This window comes from Monodelphis domestica, chromosome 1 (genome assembly GCF_027887165.1).
Source record: "Monodelphis domestica isolate mMonDom1 chromosome 1, mMonDom1.pri, whole genome shotgun sequence".
In the NCBI taxonomy this organism is placed as follows: Eukaryota; Metazoa; Chordata; class Mammalia; order Didelphimorphia; family Didelphidae; genus Monodelphis; species Monodelphis domestica.
The window spans coordinates 30198002-30214603 of NC_077227.1; the positions used below are offsets into that span (position 1 = coordinate 30198002).

Sequence of the window (16602 nt, forward strand, 5' to 3'; positions counted from 1 at the left end):
ATTAGAGGAATTATACTGCTGGACAGGTGTTGGGAAAATCACTTTGGTGGCTCAGTGGAGGATGGAATGGGGAGAAAGTAGAGGCAGGTAAACCCACCCACACACTTAATCAAGGCATAAAGTACAGAGGATTCAGGGGGCAGCTGGGTAGCTCAGTGGATTGACACAGTATTGACTCCAAGATGGAAGGTAAGGGTTTAAAAAAAAAAAAGTACAGAGGATTCACTTCAGAGTTTAGTGTTTAAAATTCTTTTTTATCTTAAACCTAACCATTTTAAATACAGAAAGAACAAAAAAGAGGACTGTATGTGAATCTGTGAATTATTGTTTTATACAGATTAAGTGTGGGTAAAATTTAACCAAGTATTGCTTTCTGTCTCCTTTCTATTTTCTCATTTTAAATGTTTGATTAATGCCCTTATTTTTTTTTTGCATATTACTACCCCAGACTAACAACACATCTTCCTCACCTTTAACAAAAATTATAATAACAGATTATTACATTCCAACCTGCAGTTTTTGAAGATGGCACTCAATTCATTTAATTGGATTCCGTATGTATCCAGTTTTTTAAAAGCAATTTATGTGGGGAGGGAAGGACACGGAATCATACAGATAGGCTCAGTTTTTTTTCCCCCTTTTACCCTCACACTGAATTTTTCACGCAAATATATGGAATTTTCTTCCTCCTGAGATACTTTTCTCTGGCAATATCGCCTTCGTGTCTTTCTTCCTTCCTCCTCTGGGTGGTAGTGTGGGTACATCTCTGTGCCCCTTTTTTCCCCCTCTCTTTTCCTTCAGGTCTCTAACAGGATCCCCTACAGGGCCTCTCTGGTCTTTCTGCTAATACAAGGGTACCATAGAGATGGAAAGAGAAACAAAGGGGAAAAAGATCTGGTAAGCAGCTGGGAGGTCTGGGTACGGCATTCATCCGTCTCTTTGGAAACAATTCCAGATAGACCTGGGAGCAATCTCACAGAAATCCGAGATCTTGGACTAACCCAACGTGCTACCCAGGCCATATATATATGATTCTACGTGCAAAAGGAAGTGTGTGATAGAAAGATTGACTAAAGGTGGTTTCACTTTTTTAGTGAATAATGGGCTCTACTTAGTACCTCACTCTTCTCATCCAACCCTTTTCATTCTGTCCGGTTATAAATGATCGTGGGCGAAATGAGCCCATGAAACAGCGCCAAGAACTCAAAGCGTTTGACAAATACTATATTCTGCAAGCGGCATTATTTCCATTTCACCAATGAGAAAAAAAGTCATTTCAACAAAGCTGCTTGAGCCGCACACTAGCAAAAGGCAAGAAAAAAGAGCAGACATTCAAACTTACTTCTTTCACCAAATATTTATTGAACGCCTGTGAAGGACGCAAAAGCACAGTCCCGGCCCGCACGCACTTTGGCACTCGCTTCCCAGCCTAATGGAAGCTCCGAGGCACAGCCTGGTTGTTCCCAGACGGAGTACGCGGGTGGGAACTTCTGCCTCGTGGATATCTGCCAGGAGACAAAAGCCTGTCACTCTTCTGCGTCCCTCCTCCTTCGGATGCCGCACAGTTCTTCCAGACTCCCGAGTACTCTCCGTAGACCAGAGGAATGCAATTCCGAGAGCGCTAAAGACTTCTCAGCCCTTGCCGGCTACCAAATGTTCTGGGTCCCCGCCAGGCGGGAGCGAAGATCCCGCCCCCAAGGAGGCCTAGGACCAACCTAGGCCGTCGCAGGGCAGAAAGAGAGTGGTAGAAGCCCCGCCCCCTTGCTCCGCGCAGCGCGACTCAACTGACGGCGGCGCGGCGGCGCACGCGCACGGAGGCCAACCCCATCCCGCGCGGCCTACTTCGCGAGCCTGAGCCCCGAGTTCCCGCGAGAGCCGCGCGACGCCTGGGGGGTTTCGTTGGTACCACTACCCCAGCCCCCTCCTCGCCTTCCTGCCGCCGCCGCCGCCGGCTTAGCTGCGTAGCTCCCCTCTGCCGCCGCCGGGAGACGGTTGAAGGGACCGTTTGTGGAGGGCGCACGCAGCGCGAGACTAGCGGCCGCCCCCGACCTCGCGCCTCCTGCCGCCGGAGCCCGCCCGCCCGCTAGCCCGGGTGTCTGAGGTACGACGGGGCGTCCGGGGGCCTGGCCGGGAGCCGGACGGACGTGGGGGAGCTAGGCCCGGAGGTGGCAGGCAACTGGGCCGGGGAGCCGGGCCCGCGTCTGGAGTGCGCTCCGCCGCCGCCGCCATCTTGAGCGCGTTGGCGCGCCCGGGCCCGGCCCGCCCCTCCGGCCTTCGCCGCTTCAGGGTCCGCGGCCGTTCGGTCCTCCCTGGGCTGAGGGCTGCCGGATAGTGGAGGGACGTGGAGTCCGGGCGGGCCCCGTCGCCGTCCCTTGGTTCTCCTCCTCGTCCTGGGCTAGGCCGGGGAGCTGAGGGAGGAAGGGAGGCCGGGAGCATCGCGGCTGGGACAAAGGAGCGGGCGGCCTCCTTTGTGGTCCCGCCCCCCAGGGCTTCGGGGAAAGTAACGGATGGAGCTGCTGGCGGGGATGGGCCGGGACTGCTCTTGGACCGCTTTGTTGGGGGGGGGAGTTGTGCTCGTGGAGGGCAGAAGGAGGCGGGGAGGGCACCCCAGCTACCGGGAAGCCGGCTGGTTCTGCTCTTACACGCCGAGGGAGGACCCGATGGCTCGAACTATTGATGTTTGAAGTGTTTGATTGAGTTCCTCGAGGGCTGGGCTGGGGCCGAAGGGACTTTTCTGGGTAAAGAGAAAGATCTAGTAACGGTAACAAAGTAAGGCGCATCTGAAGAGATATTCTGGGAGGTCTTGATGCACCCCGTCACTTTCAAAGAGTTGGACCCGGTTGAATGTTACTGGCACACCCCCCCTCCCCCCAACACATTAGATTCTTGAGCCCAGGAAAGGAGCAGGCCAAGTAAGGAAGCATTTGAGAGTACAGCACAAGTCAGGAGATCTCTGCTTTCTTTTTAGGGGAAAAAAGGGCAAACGCATAGTTTACAAAAGCAATAAAAAAGGTTTTGAGAAAACAAAAGATGCCATCCGAAAAATGTGTGCTTCAGAATTTTTTAACTACAGGGCATGCACCTTTCTATATTCTCAGTATGGAAAGTGTCTTAAAAGTGCCAACAATGTAATGAAAAATATTTAACTAGAAACTTTGCTTCTAAAAGCAAAATGCCCCTGACTGGAGAAAGGCTGGCTGTCTGACCTAGTAATTATGACTTAATTTAATAATCCCCATATTTTTATATCTCAGTATCTTATCTTTTCTCTTTATCACAACCCAATGGTCATCTAACTGCTGTTCCTTTCCATTAGTTGTGGAAATTACCTTGATGAACTGCAGCATTGCTTTAAAGGCTTAGGACTGGTTATCTTAATAAAAATGCATACAACTGGTGGATCTGTAGAGAAGATTGCAAACTGCAATCAGTACTATCCAGTTACTGAACAGCTAGTGGTGTGTGTTTATACACAGTTTTAGAAGGCTTTTACTTAATTATACTACTTTAGGTGGATAATCTTGTCAAACTTGTAAGTAAATTAATTCCAATAGGAGTTGATCAATGGTAAATTATAAGTTTCTTTAATATCCTGGATGCTTGGGACAGTCATAGAATGTTTCATCTTTTTTTAAAAATAGTATTGTTACCATTTCTTCCAAACAAAAAAGCATCTGTACTTATTTTTAAGGTGTTTCTGGTTTCTTGAATTTGTTATTTGATGTTTACAAGTATTCTACATAGAAATTTCCACATAAAGTAAAAGTATGCTATGAATGAAGAAGTTGGAAGTAGCAGACTTAGCTTTTCCAGTTTTATTTCTGTTGAATCGTAATTTGCAGCTAGAATCCTAGTCATCAAACTATTTCTTTGCTGTCCAAGGGATCTATCACCAAATAGAAAGGCCAAGGCTTCTGTGCCATACTTGATTCAAGACTGGCCTTTATTTTAAAATTTGAAAGCAAAGGGAAAGCCCCAGAAATTTGAGATTTTTAACCTAGTTTGTGTTGAAAATCCCTGCTGAATTTATTTAGGTATTTTATTTAGTATTCAGGTGCACTGGATATCTTCACATCTCCTCTCCCATCCCCTAAAAGAGGAAGGGAGCATTCTTTCTTTTCTCACTGCTTGTAGTCAGGCGTTAACAGCACATAAAGGAATCTGATATTGAGATTATCATTTCCGTGGCCAGAGCTCAAGCACAGTTGCTCCTTTAATTTTGGATTTGGGGACTTTTTCTGCTTCTTTTGCTTTTATTAAGCTATTTTCCCCCATAGGTGGTAGCTTAAGGGCGACTGGTACAGATTTAAGAAATCTTTTTGACTTTGATATCCCCAGAGAAGTGTTGTGATTTGGTCTAATTTGCCATTTCTTTGGGGATAGTCTCTAGCTCTGTTGTTACTCCAGCTAGTGACACCTCTTCCACTCCATGTTAAATCTCTGTAATACAGGGTAAGATGAAATCATCTAGGCTAGCTTTAGAGATAACTCTTTGAGAGCCACATTTCCTCCTTGGCCTTAACTTTTCATCTTTGGCTCTTTAATCTTGTACTTAGTTTCTTCTCAGAGACCAGCCAGCTTGAAGAAAAATTTAAACAAAAAAGAATGCTAGAGGGCTCATAAATTAGTCTTTTTAATCAGTTACTTGGCTCTGTTATGTTCTGGTTTGTGGTCTGCTCTAGACAGTTTCCAAGAAAAGCCTTTAAAACCAACATATGGGGTATGTAATGAGGAAAAGTTGGATTTTTGGAGAAGGAACTAACTTTGTTTCTGTATTCTCTAGCAGTTTTTTTCCAAATGCAGAGAATTTCTTTTATCAAATGGACATATTTGTACAGTAAACATGCACTAAATTTGGAGTTTGAAGGATCTGGGTTCAAATCTACCTCTCCTAATTGTTATTTTGGTTTCCTTCAACAAGCCATTTTGATTCCCAGAATTGAGGAGATGGAGCTAGATCAGAGGTGTCAAACATTGGGGCCTGTAACACTCCCCAGGGTAGACTGAACCAGATTAAAATGTAATTGGAAAATATTGAACAAAATAAGTAAAAATGCAGTAAAATATAATGTCAATATATGATTTTGTTTCTATTTGAGTTTGACATTACTGAGCTAGACAATAATTTGTAATGTTCTTTTCAACTTTAAATTTCTTATTTCCTAATTATGAGGCCAATTTCCAGAAGCCCTTTTATAATATGCCTATGATGTCCTCAGTTCCTTTACTATTGTTAATGTCATTTGAATGACATTATCAAACTTTGTGGCATTATCGATATTTAGTGTGTATTCCTAAACACAGCAGGTAAATAGGAAAATTTGACATGTTTGGGTGAATAGGATTTCTGTCGTTGGATTGTAAGTTAGTATTGTAAAGTTTCTGTAGATAGAGGACTTTATGAAAAATGAAAATTCATGGCAGTCTGAAATTGCTAAGCAAGTGGGGGTAAGGGAGGCTTTGAGTCTGTGTTAAAAAGATGAGGTAAAGCCAATTCTACCCTATGACAAAAGCAAAGCAGAGAAAGGAGGAGATTGCCTTGTGTCTGGTTTCTGTATACTGTCTGCATCGGCTACTGAACTGGATTCTTTGTAGAGCATCTGATCTCTTCATACAGATTTTTCAAGAAAGAAATGTTCTTATTTTCAACATCTAAAAAATTGTCATTTGTAATTTTTGTTGTTAATATTAGAATTGTTTACAGTAAGTAGTCCTAGAGAGGCAGAAATTTTTGTTTAGGCCTCAGAAGTTGTACATTCTAGTGTAAAATCCTATTTTTTTAGAAGGGCCTAGAAAGTGTGGAAGACATTTTTATCAATACCACTAACTCTTCAGTTTTAGTTTTCAGGTATTTGGGATTGCTTCACCTTTTTCTGAATTTCATCTTGTGATCATCAATGGTGTAGACTGGCTTTTATTACTCTCAAGATTTGTCATTTATCTGTTTGGAAATGTGATTTTTACACCTGCAGGTTTGGGTAGCATGGACAATATGAATAAAAAATAGTCTTTTTTAAATGGTTTTATTTAATATAGTGTATCCAGCTATGTAATATATAGTAAAAGATTGGAAGGAAGGGGGGGATAGAAGTAGTAGAAAAGAAATTCACAGTACAAAGGTCATCATTCCTTCTGTCTTAACCTACTTCTTTACTAAGAAATTAATAATTATGTGGAATAAATTTTAAAAATTGAGAGAAGCAAAATTAGGTTTGTTAGACCATGGTTGTCATAATGGATAATGGACTGTGAACTAGAGTTTACATATATGAAAAAATTGACAGAAAACAAATGTGTTCATGATTCTTAGATGTATTTCAGTACTAAAGAATTTTAAGTTTTCATTCCATTTGTGAATTTTATGGTAGTAACTAAAGGGTTAAGGGATATCAAATACCCATCTTCCTTTGTCTAGTCACAGGTTTGTCACTTCCAATAAGTTAGAGTAATAAACTTCTAATTATGACAGTAGTAGTGATTGCTGTATAGATTAGTTTGGGGGGTTTTTGGTCTCTTCTTTTTTTAAGAGCTGGTAATAGAAGTATATTTTGACTCATATATCCTTTTTTTTTATAGCATTTAAATCAAACGGTTTTGAAATGGATTGGGTTATGAAACATAATGGTCCAAATGATGCAGCTAGTGATGGAACAGTACGACTTCGTGGACTCCCATTTGGTTGCAGCAAAGAGGAAATAGTTCAGTTCTTTACAGGTACCTCTAGTATTAGTCTAAGTTTAGCAATATTTGAATTTTTATATTTGCACTGTATTCTTAGTTTTTAATTTACTAAAACTCATTTCTATGGGAAAATTCTAATTTGAAAGAAACTATGATATTTTAATTTGTATGTTAAAGTATGAAATATGCTCCAGTTAATATTTCAATACAGAATATATATGATGTGTGAGACCTATTATCTAGTAAATTAGTTGAGGATAATTTTGTGTGTTGAAATGAACCATAAATTAGAGTGTGGAGCATAAAATAATTTGATTAGTAGCCATGGCTTTTTCATGTAATATAGGTGGGCTTAACTTGTGTGTAATTTTTTTTAAAGCACACTGATAGAAAAAAAACATGATTAAACCCATAATATTTGAAAACTCTTCAGTTTGTAATATTGGGTTATGGGGAAACTTAAGTTTTTTTTTTGTTTGTTTGTTTTCTTTAGTCTTGTTTTAAGTATTTGATTCAGATGGGAATGTTTCAGCCTTTAACACTGTTCCCCTTGATGGGGTTATTTGTCCTTGGGTTAAAGGGTTGGAAATCGTGCCAAATGGGATAACATTGACGATGGACTACCAGGGGAGAAGCACAGGGGAGGCCTTCGTGCAGTTTGCTTCAAAGGAGATAGCAGAAAATGCTCTGGGGAAACACAAGGAAAGAATAGGGCACAGGTGGGGATGGAGAGTTTGGGATGGTGTTAAATTTTTATTTTTGGGGGTTGTGGGTCACTAATGCTTATATGGGGGGGACAATAACATTTTCTGGGTTAGTTTAAAGAATTTATAATTATCCTAAGTTTAACTTGGAAAAAACAGATTTGGGTGGGGAGTTAATGCTATTAGTTTGCTAAATTAAAATCAGATTGTTTCCATTAAACATAGGGTGTTCTGTGATAATACTACTATACCATCACCCAGTTTTCTTTAAAATACCTAATTTGTACTAAAGGAAACAAAAGTTTTAAATTTAAAATATTTACATTTTATGGTTTGTTTTCAAATGACTAATTTTTTCATGTAAACATTGTACACTTAAGAATTATTTTGAGGCTTATAGGTAAAAAAAAAAACATTTAAGTTGTGGTATATCTAGGCATTTTAAATTGGGTTATGCATCTAGTTATAGAAACAACTGTAACTGAATTTTGCCCAGTATCTTACCTACAAATGCATTTATGCTGAAGCCTGTACCTTAAAAAATCTTTTTTGTGTAGGTATATCGAGATCTTCAAAAGTAGCAGAAGTGAAATAAAAGGATTTTATGACCCACCAAGAAGATTGCTGGGACAGCGACCTGGACCATATGATAGACCATTAGGAGGAAGAGGGGGTTATTATGGAGCTGGGCGTGGAAGTATGTATGACAGAATGCGGCGAGGAGGTGATGGATATGATGGTGGTATGTGTATCTAATGAACAAAGGTTCTGTTGTCATTTTCTTAATGTTCCTGACATTTTGTCAAGAAATACAGAAATGGCAGTAACTTCAGTACCTACTAGATTTGAAAATCTATTCATGAAAAGGTGGATTCCCGTGGCCAGCTATGATACAAGTGTTGGCACCAGGATGATTAAAAAAAAAAAAAAGCAGCAGCTAAAAATGAAGATACATTTGCAGAGTTTGACACCTCCTGTTTGGGGCCAGGATGAAATTTAATTTGCATGTCTGAATTTAACCTGTTGGAGAATTTGAATTTCCACCTAGTGTTGAAAAATCCCTATTTCATGAGCACTAAGTGGGGATTGCAAACTTCTAATTACCAAGAGGTTACTCGGACAGTTACCACAAAGTAAGTTTTTGTAAATTATATTGTAAAAATTTGTCATCCCTTGGAAGTGTATTCATTTATATTTCTTTAAATTGTGCAGGTTATGGTGGTTTTGATGATTATGGTGGCTATAACAATTATGGCTACGGAAATGATGGATTTGATGACAGAATGAGAGATGGCCGAGGTAAAAAAAGTCAATGTTAAGCGGTCCTTTTATTCTTAAATTGTGTTGTCCGTTATCCATTTAGTTAACAGTGATGAATTCTATTAAGGGGTGATTTGGGTGTCAAGTGGATAAAGTTAAAAAGTATTTGTAGTGGTTCTTCATTTGGAGTCTATAAATGTGTTTTTTTTTTCCCATTGATAATCCATTGTATTTTATGTTTAAAAACATTCTGAGAAGGGGTCTGTAGGTTTCGCCAGACTGCCAAGAATGATCCATGACAAAAATGGTTTAGAATTTGGTGTTGGGGAATTGAAGATTCTATAAATAAAGGACGAAATATGTCTGTGTATATGTGTAAATAATAGACTGATTTACTTGTCTAATTGTTGCTATTTCTTTGGAAATTTTTCTTTCTCTAGGCATGGGGGGACATGGATATGGTGGTGCTGGTGATGCAAGTTCAGGTTTTCATGGTGGTCATTTTGTTCACATGAGAGGGTTGCCTTTTCGGGCAACTGAAAATGATATTGCTAATGTGAGTATTTATGAGGAAATCTTTCTTGCTATATAGTTTTCTAAGTCAAGGTTCTTTGTTATTTCCCAAATATTGATATCCAACTTTAAAATGGGAATAACAATGAAGGCTTTTTGTTTAGTTTTTATTTCTGCTTTGCCTCCTCGATGCATTTAGTCAAAATTTTGAGTGTTCATTATGTGCCAATTGCTAAGCAAAATGTTATTTGAAGCTACAAAAGGATACAAAATTTAAGGGGCTTGAAGGAACAGTCTAAGTGAAAATGGTGTGTTATTTCAAAGTTAAATTTCCTAGAAAGCTGTGATATATGCAAGTCAGTCTAGGTGGCAGTAGGTTTGACAGTGAAGAAATAATAGCTAATAGCACTTATGAAGAAAGCAGTTTCTTTCCATATCCCATAAAGTTAATGGAGGATTATCTTTTATCAGGGAAGTGTGAAACAAAGGGGGTGGGGGGGAGATGAGGTAAAGAAAACTTCCTAGGCTTAAAAGTAGGCAAAGAGAATACACCTTAGTGTTAGTGGGAAAGTTCAAAAGCTAGTAATTAAATGTCATTAAATTCCAAGTTGGTCATGTGCATTAGTGAAAGACGTATGGTTCCTCCCCCCCCCCCCCCCCCCATTCTGATTTTAGAATTTATTGGTGCAACTAAAAGCAGGTACTTATTTTTTAGGCTTATCAAAAAGAATTAACTGTTTTTTAAATTTGGTTTTCTTTTAGTTTTTCTCGCCCCTAAACCCAATTCGAGTTCATATTGATATTGGAGCAGATGGTAGAGCAACAGGAGAAGCAGATGTGGAATTTGTGACGCATGAAGACGCTGTTGCTGCCATGTCCAAAGATAAGAATAACATGCGTAAGTGTCTGTCATGGCCTTTCCGAGCTGTGGAGGGGCAAGCTAGGTTTTCAGCTAAGTAGACTTATGTAACATTTCTTTATGTGAATCGCTCATTTTCAGAAAATTAAAGTAGTGATTATCAGTGTGGTTCAGGAAGCACACTAAAACTTTGAAAAGGAGCAAAAGGTTGAAAGCACAGTCAGCAGATGAGCAGGATTTTACTAAATACATTTGGGTGAAACTTGGACTATATATAAAGTTCAATGAAAGAAAAAAACAGAAGCAAAAAGACCATCCTTTAGCTCATGTAGAGTTCTGGAATCTTGGAGTTTTAGGTTTAGGAATTCCTCTCAATACAAAGTTACTTCCATAACATTTCATAAATGTTCTTATGCTACTAGGAACAATTATAATTTGTTAGTTTTATTAGTTGGTATTCACATCTTGGGTATTATGTTCAAAGACACTTTTTTTTTTAACCCTTACCTTCTGTCTTAACAATACTGTGTATTGGTTTTAAGGCAGAATAGTGGTAAGGGCTAGGCAATGGGGGTTAAGTGACTTGCCCAGGGTGTCACATGGCTAGGAAGGGTCTAAGGCCAGCTCTGAACCCAGGACCCTCCCATCTAGGCCTGGCTCTCAATCCACTGAGCTACCCATCTGCCCCCTTATGTTCAAAGATATTTGTCTAAAGTACTATTGATGGGACAGTTTCCTTCTTAGAGGTTTTAATTGTTCATCAAAGCCTTCAAATATAATCCACCATAATAGCTAAGTATTCTGGTTCACTATGTATGAAAATTTGTTGGGACTCCAGGGTCAAAGACCATTGGTTAATGCACATTTTTCCAAGCAGCTATTATTATTCTGCTTCATATAATGGCCTATGGCTTTTCAGGTGATGTTGGGGCAAGGAATGGCTTCTGTGAGTGAAATCAGTTTCCATTATCCCTGCTGTTAAATAAGCTGACTTGGGGTTAGGTGATGGAATGTTAGCGCTTGGAAAGGGTGACCACTGAGATGAGAGTGAGCCACTCCTTTTCACAGAGGCTGAGGACAAGAGGCCCAGTAGTGGGAGATCAGTGACTGAAGGCTTTGTGATCAGTGTTGGTTTTGTTTTTGTTTTTAACTAATCAAGTTAAAATTTTAATGATCTAAAACATTTCCTTCCTGCTTTTTTGTTAAAAGAACATAGATATATTGAACTGTTCCTGAATTCTACTGCTGGAGGAGGCTCTGGAATGGGAGGTTCTGGAATGGGAGGCTACGGCAGAGATGGAATGGGTATGTGGTGTTTTAAATTCAGTGGAATTTTAAATGTAGAAACTTGCTCTCAAATACTTTACTAAATCATCTTTTTTCAGATAATCAAGGAGGTTATGGTTCTGTTGGAAGAATGGGAATGGGTAGCAGTTACAGTGGAGGCTATGGTACTCCTGATGGTTTGGGAGGCTATGGTAAGTATGTCTTTGGTTCTTGCTCCTAGTAAAACTTTTTCAAACACATTACAGAATTTCCATAGTCTGACATCTTTGCATTTCCACCCCAATTCTTTTTTTTAAGGTCGTGGAGGTGGAGGCAGTGGCGGATACTATGGGCAAGGAGGTATGAGTGGAGGTGGATGGCGTGGGATGTACTAAAGAGTTAACCCTTCTACAACACATCCTGGCAAACCGCAGCATCTGGTCTACTAGACTTTCTTACAGATTTAATTTCTTTTGTATTTTAAGAACTTTATAATGACTGAAGGAATGTGTTTTCAAAATATTATTTGGTAAGCAACAGATTGTGATGGGAAAATCTGTTTCTGTAGGTTTTATTTGTTGCATACTTTGACTTAAAATAAATTTTTATATTCAAACCACTGATGTTGATACTTTTTATACTAGTTACTCCTAAGGATGTACTGCATACATAAGAACTTGGTTGATGTCTTATTACTACTGGTTTAATAAAAAGGTGGTTGTAATGTGCTTTTTTTTAAACATTGATTTAGCTCCCTGCAAATATAATGCTGAGTCTTAAGAATGAGGAATTACTACTTAAAAATATAATAAAGACTAATCAATTATAATTAGTGTTTACTTTCTGGAAACTTTTCCCCTTGGTTTATTTGAATAGAAAATTCCAAATACTGAAGTCTGAGGTGATATCAGGGAGCAAAAAGATAACTAATTCTGAATGTCTTGATTTCTTTTTCCAATGTTGTCAATTAAGCACGACCATCTTGTAATAGTCCTAATGTTATATTACTGGTGTCTGAACTTTTTTTTTTAATGTGTTAGAGATGACTTCAATTTAAGGAGGTACCAGAGGGGGGGAAATGCAATCTTAGGTTTTAGTACAGATTTCACATCCGGTCCCTTATAAGACAAATGAACTTATAATTAATGTGTGATTTACTTAACATTTAATTATCCGAGTTATAGCTGACATAATTTAGAAGAGTTAGAAAAATGGTAGATTAAAAATTTTGTGTTGAATAATGGGGTAGAAATCCTAAGTGAAACAATAACAATGCCACTGCACGGGCATTTTTCCTGGAGTGTCACCCTCTCTTGTGTGACTTATCCTGGTGGTTTCTTGTCCTTTGCTGAAAGTGAACTTGCAGTTAATTTTTCTGTGCAAAATATTCCATAAAAAGAGAAAAAATGTTAAGGTTAATTCATGTCATGGTGTTAATTAAAACAAAACAGTTTTTGCATCTGACATGTCTGACATGTTAAGAAATACTTTGGTGAATACACTGTGTGGTAAGGAAGAAGTACTTTTTATCTTCATTCCCTTTATTTAGACAATGTGGATTTTCCCAGAAAAATTTGATAACTTCTCAATTTACTCAGTACTGTCTACTGTGAATTCAATTACTGAATTTTGTCACCTGTTTTGCTAGTAATGTTATATATTTATGTAATAAATGTCAATGTGGGAGATAATGATGTTGCTGTCTGTTCTACAAGGATGTTTGTGTCACTTACTGACTGAAATATAAATATGGGTTACTACACCTTAGAACATGCCTTACTCAAAAATTCAGAGGAAGTCATTGATGTATTAAATTTTTAAATGATTAAACTTTTTCTTCAGTGTCTACCAACCTGAAACAATGCCAAGTATGTAACCAACTAGATAATGCCACTGAGGTGGGGAGAGGGGGTGAACCCTAGAGCTTTCCATCATCATAAAAGATAAAATTTAAGAGGCCTTTCCCGAAAGAGTCAATGGAAACAATTCAAAATGGATATTCCCTCTACCGCCACAGATTTTAAAACCCCTGGGGGTCACTCTAATGAAAAAGTAATTTAGGTAAGCATTCTACAATATAGAATGAAGAAGCCAGTAATCAATTCAATTTGGATTGGAAAAGGGGGATTTCTCTTAAGGCAATTATACACAATAAGGATTACGATTTTTTTTCAAAACCTGAGCTGCTTGACGTTAAACCTGAACAAAACCCCCAGAACTGCTGCTTCACCCAAATGCTGTTAATTCTTAAAACTTGATTATAAAAGATTCTAAAAGTTCCCCCAAGCCCAGTGACATTTCATTAAAGCAAACTCTATGCATTATCTTTATTTACATTTACCCAAAAAAATCACATAAAAAACTATAAAGTTAGAACAATTGCAGATTCAAAGATTACTTGTCTTTGTGATAGCATGAGTTATGACATTTGTAGTGTTGATTTGCCATTGCAATGACTAATTTTTGAGGGAAGGCTAAACAATTTAAAATATATAATTTTGTTCATTTCACATCGAGGGAGAATATCTTTAAAGCACTACAAATGTATACACGGAACCAAACGTATAACTGGGTTGGAATGATACATGCAATAATGAGCTAAGAATTGGCTGTCTCATTTACGAACCTTGGTACAGAAATATGAATAGGTGAATATTTGAGCAATTTTAAAGTACCAAAATACTTGTCAAAGTATGGCAAATTACAGGATGTCGAGAAGTGTGTGACAGCCATAACTAAACCATCCAAGGTTCACTTCCTGAACCTGAAAGTAGCATTTTGAGATGTTACTAAGCTTCTCAAAGCACAAATAACTTCATTAAAAATGCCCTTTGGGACTGGTCTAGATGTGGGACTTTTTTCATGGTATGTGAGCAGCTCCCCAGCTGCCATTTCAGGACAAGAAAACTCCTTGTCTTCTGAACTTTCAAATGGAATTGGTCCTTCCAGTTCATGATATTGATTTCTCTATAGCATTCCCAGTAATGTAAAAAAGTAAATTTAATGTGACGTAGCAATTGGCCAATGTAAAGTGCTCAGCACTATTTTAAGTCCATTTTTAGGACTTTTTATAGGATTAAGCGATAATTAAGTCTGGAATGCACAATGAAGTTTTGGAGAAGTGTTCTATGCACATAAGAAAAAGATGGTTGAACTAGAAAACTGCCATTTCTTACACAATTTTATCATTCAAGTTACTTGAAAATCAACACTGAAAATAGAGCCTTGATTCATTTGTCTCAAATGCAATCACTGAAATGATTCTACCCTGAATGTTACTCTTGTCTGTTTAAAGTCCAAATGGAGTCGTGTAGACTCAATTTCCAATTCGAAGTATGTCGACCTGAAGTGGTTCAAGCCGAAGCTCCATGATCATCGTTTTGCTTCGTACTCGATGATTACAGTCGTGGCCCTGACATTAAAATCCCTAAAGTGTATTTCGTGTAACGCCGCTGATACATTTTTAGGATTAATCTCCTGGACACCCAACAGGGGAGGAGAAACGGCACTCGGGAGAACCCTAGAGGAGTTTTGAGTCCTCGTCCATCTGGGCAATCTGTCAGTCATCCGGGGCAAAATGAGGCGGAATCCAGATTTCCCCTCCAAGTTCCCTTGTGATGATGCCTCTGAGTTTAACTTTCTTATGTTCCTATGCAAAGGTGGTCGTGAAGGGCCAGCCAAAGGCAAGAAGCTGCCGCCCTGGCACTTTGGCTTGCTGAGGGAGGGAGGTAAAAAGGAGAACATTTGACTTCCTAAACAAAATGGGTTCGGGAGGAACATCGTGTTGGCCGTCAATGCTGATAAATAGCCCACGTGCTCTTTCACGGTTCACAGCCAGCGTGTGTCACAGCAACACGCGCCGCGCGCAGAATTTGAGGACGAGGAAGCTTATAAAGTGCTTTTAGAAAGGATCGCAGGCACCGGCCAAAGCGGCAGCTCTCGAGCAGGCGGAAGAGAAGCAGCTCTGAGATAAGGCAAACGTCTCGCTGGAGGGGCCTTGCAAAGGCCTCCGTGTTGGTGGCTGTAAATGGGTGACCCTAAAGTTCACCAGCCGTGAGGTCGGGTTTTTTCCACTTACTGTAACAGAAGAAAAGTGCCTCGTCCAGGGGAGGCCTGCGGGCTGCGGGCCTGGCCCAAGGCCTTTTCCTCTGACGTGACGGGCACCCCGCGGCGGGGCGAAGCAGACGCGGGCAGGCCAGGCCGTCCGGAGGCCGGAGTCGGGCGCCCGGCAGGCGTCTCAGGGCCCGGTGGACGAGCAGCGCTGAATGAGCAGCGCGTGGCACGAATCGCACACGCGCACGGGCTTGGGGGACGAGGGCAAAGGCAGCTCATTGTCGGAGCAGGCGTTGCAGAAGATCTCTCCGCAGTTCCGACAGTGGTGCTTTTCAAGGAGAGAGGAAGGAGGCGCTTATGGAGCGAGCCTCCCTCCCGGCCTCCCTCCCGCCTCCCGCTCCCCCTCCCGGCTTACCTTTCTCTTAGAAAGCGAGAATTCCTTTTCACACAACTTGCAGTGCGTCGCGTCTTCGTCTTTCAGCCAAACCTGACCCTAGAGGAGAGGGAGAAGGGGACGACTGTCCTGGGCTGCCCCCACCTTGGCAGCCTCTGCCCCGGGCTGCCCCCGGGCCCCTGAGTGGGTGGGGAGGAGAGGACGGGGTCGGGAAGGCTGCCTCCGGGCCGCACGCGCCAAAGGGTCGCAAACAGGGGTCTCGCCCCCGGCGGTGGCCAGGCTGGGGGGGACACGGCCGCCAGGAGGGGGCAGCAGAACGGGGGCCCGAATGTTCCACAGGAGGCTCATTATCGGTCAGCCGCCTCCGGCACGGCCAACTCTTCATCTGACCCCATTGGGGGTTTTCTAGGCAAAGATCTGGCAGTGGCGGCCATTTCCCTCCCGCCCTGGCGCGGCTAGTGAGCTCTCGGGAGTCCCCACGCTGTGGAGGGAGCGGACAGGCGGCTGCACTGGCTGGCGGGCCTCTGGGGAGGCCCCCTACAAAGGGGACGCAGCAGCTCTGCTCCCCATAAACGCCATCCTCAAACAACCCAAACCTCGACGGGCGGAAGGACGGACTTTAAACCTTCCCTTCTGTCTTGGAACGAATACCGTGTATCGGTGTCAAGGCGGAAGGGCGCGGAGGGCTGCCAGGGGCGGCGTGACTTGTCCAGTCACCCATCCAGGAAGTGTGAGGCCACACTTGAACCAGCACCTCCCGTCTTTGGGCCCCCAGGCGCCCCCCAAACCCAAGCCTTTGGCCTGGTCCTCCCTGTCTCCCTCCCTCGGCTGCAGGCTGGGCTGGCCCTGGCGGGGATCCTCGGGGCGGCCCG

General features: G+C 41.3%; 2 protein-coding genes across 8 annotated transcripts in view; one reads left to right on the plus strand and one right to left on the minus strand.

The window, feature by feature from the left end:
- Positions 1-1959: 1959 nt before the first annotated feature.
- Positions 1960-11899, plus strand: HNRNPH3 (heterogeneous nuclear ribonucleoprotein H3). 3 transcript variants are annotated; one of them, XM_007478259.3, is made up of 10 exons: positions 1960-2101; positions 6577-6714; positions 7262-7400; positions 7943-8127; positions 8598-8684; positions 9086-9201; positions 9921-10056; positions 11227-11322; positions 11403-11495; positions 11602-11899. In XM_007478259.3, the coding sequence occupies exons 2-10, from the start codon at positions 6600-6602 to the stop codon at positions 11676-11678; spliced, it is 1044 nt and encodes a 347-aa protein (XP_007478321.1). In that variant the 5' UTR covers positions 1960-2101; positions 6577-6599; the 3' UTR covers positions 11679-11899. The 3 variants fall into 3 exon arrangements, with proteins under 3 accessions (XP_007478321.1, XP_007478322.1, XP_016283132.1); XM_007478260.3 differs by having other exon boundaries at positions 7943-8082; XM_016427646.2 differs by lacking the exons at positions 1960-2101; positions 7262-7400.
- A 1697-nt stretch (positions 11900-13596) lies between these two features.
- Positions 13597-16602, minus strand: part of RUFY2 (RUN and FYVE domain containing 2) — a 35767-nt gene continuing 32761 nt past the window's right edge. For 3 of the 5 annotated variants that reach the window (XR_008911613.1, XR_008911614.1, XR_008911616.1), the window contains exon 17: positions 15752-15829. Coding sequence is in view for 2 of the 5 variants with exons in the window: in XM_007478255.3 (XP_007478317.2) it covers positions 15521-15664; positions 15752-15829 (222 nt within the window). In the remaining 3 variants the exon portion in view is untranslated. Of the gene's footprint in view, positions 15665-15751; positions 15830-16602 lie in introns of those variants that run through there. The other 2 variants (XM_007478255.3, XM_007478254.3) reach the window with 1 other exon arrangement.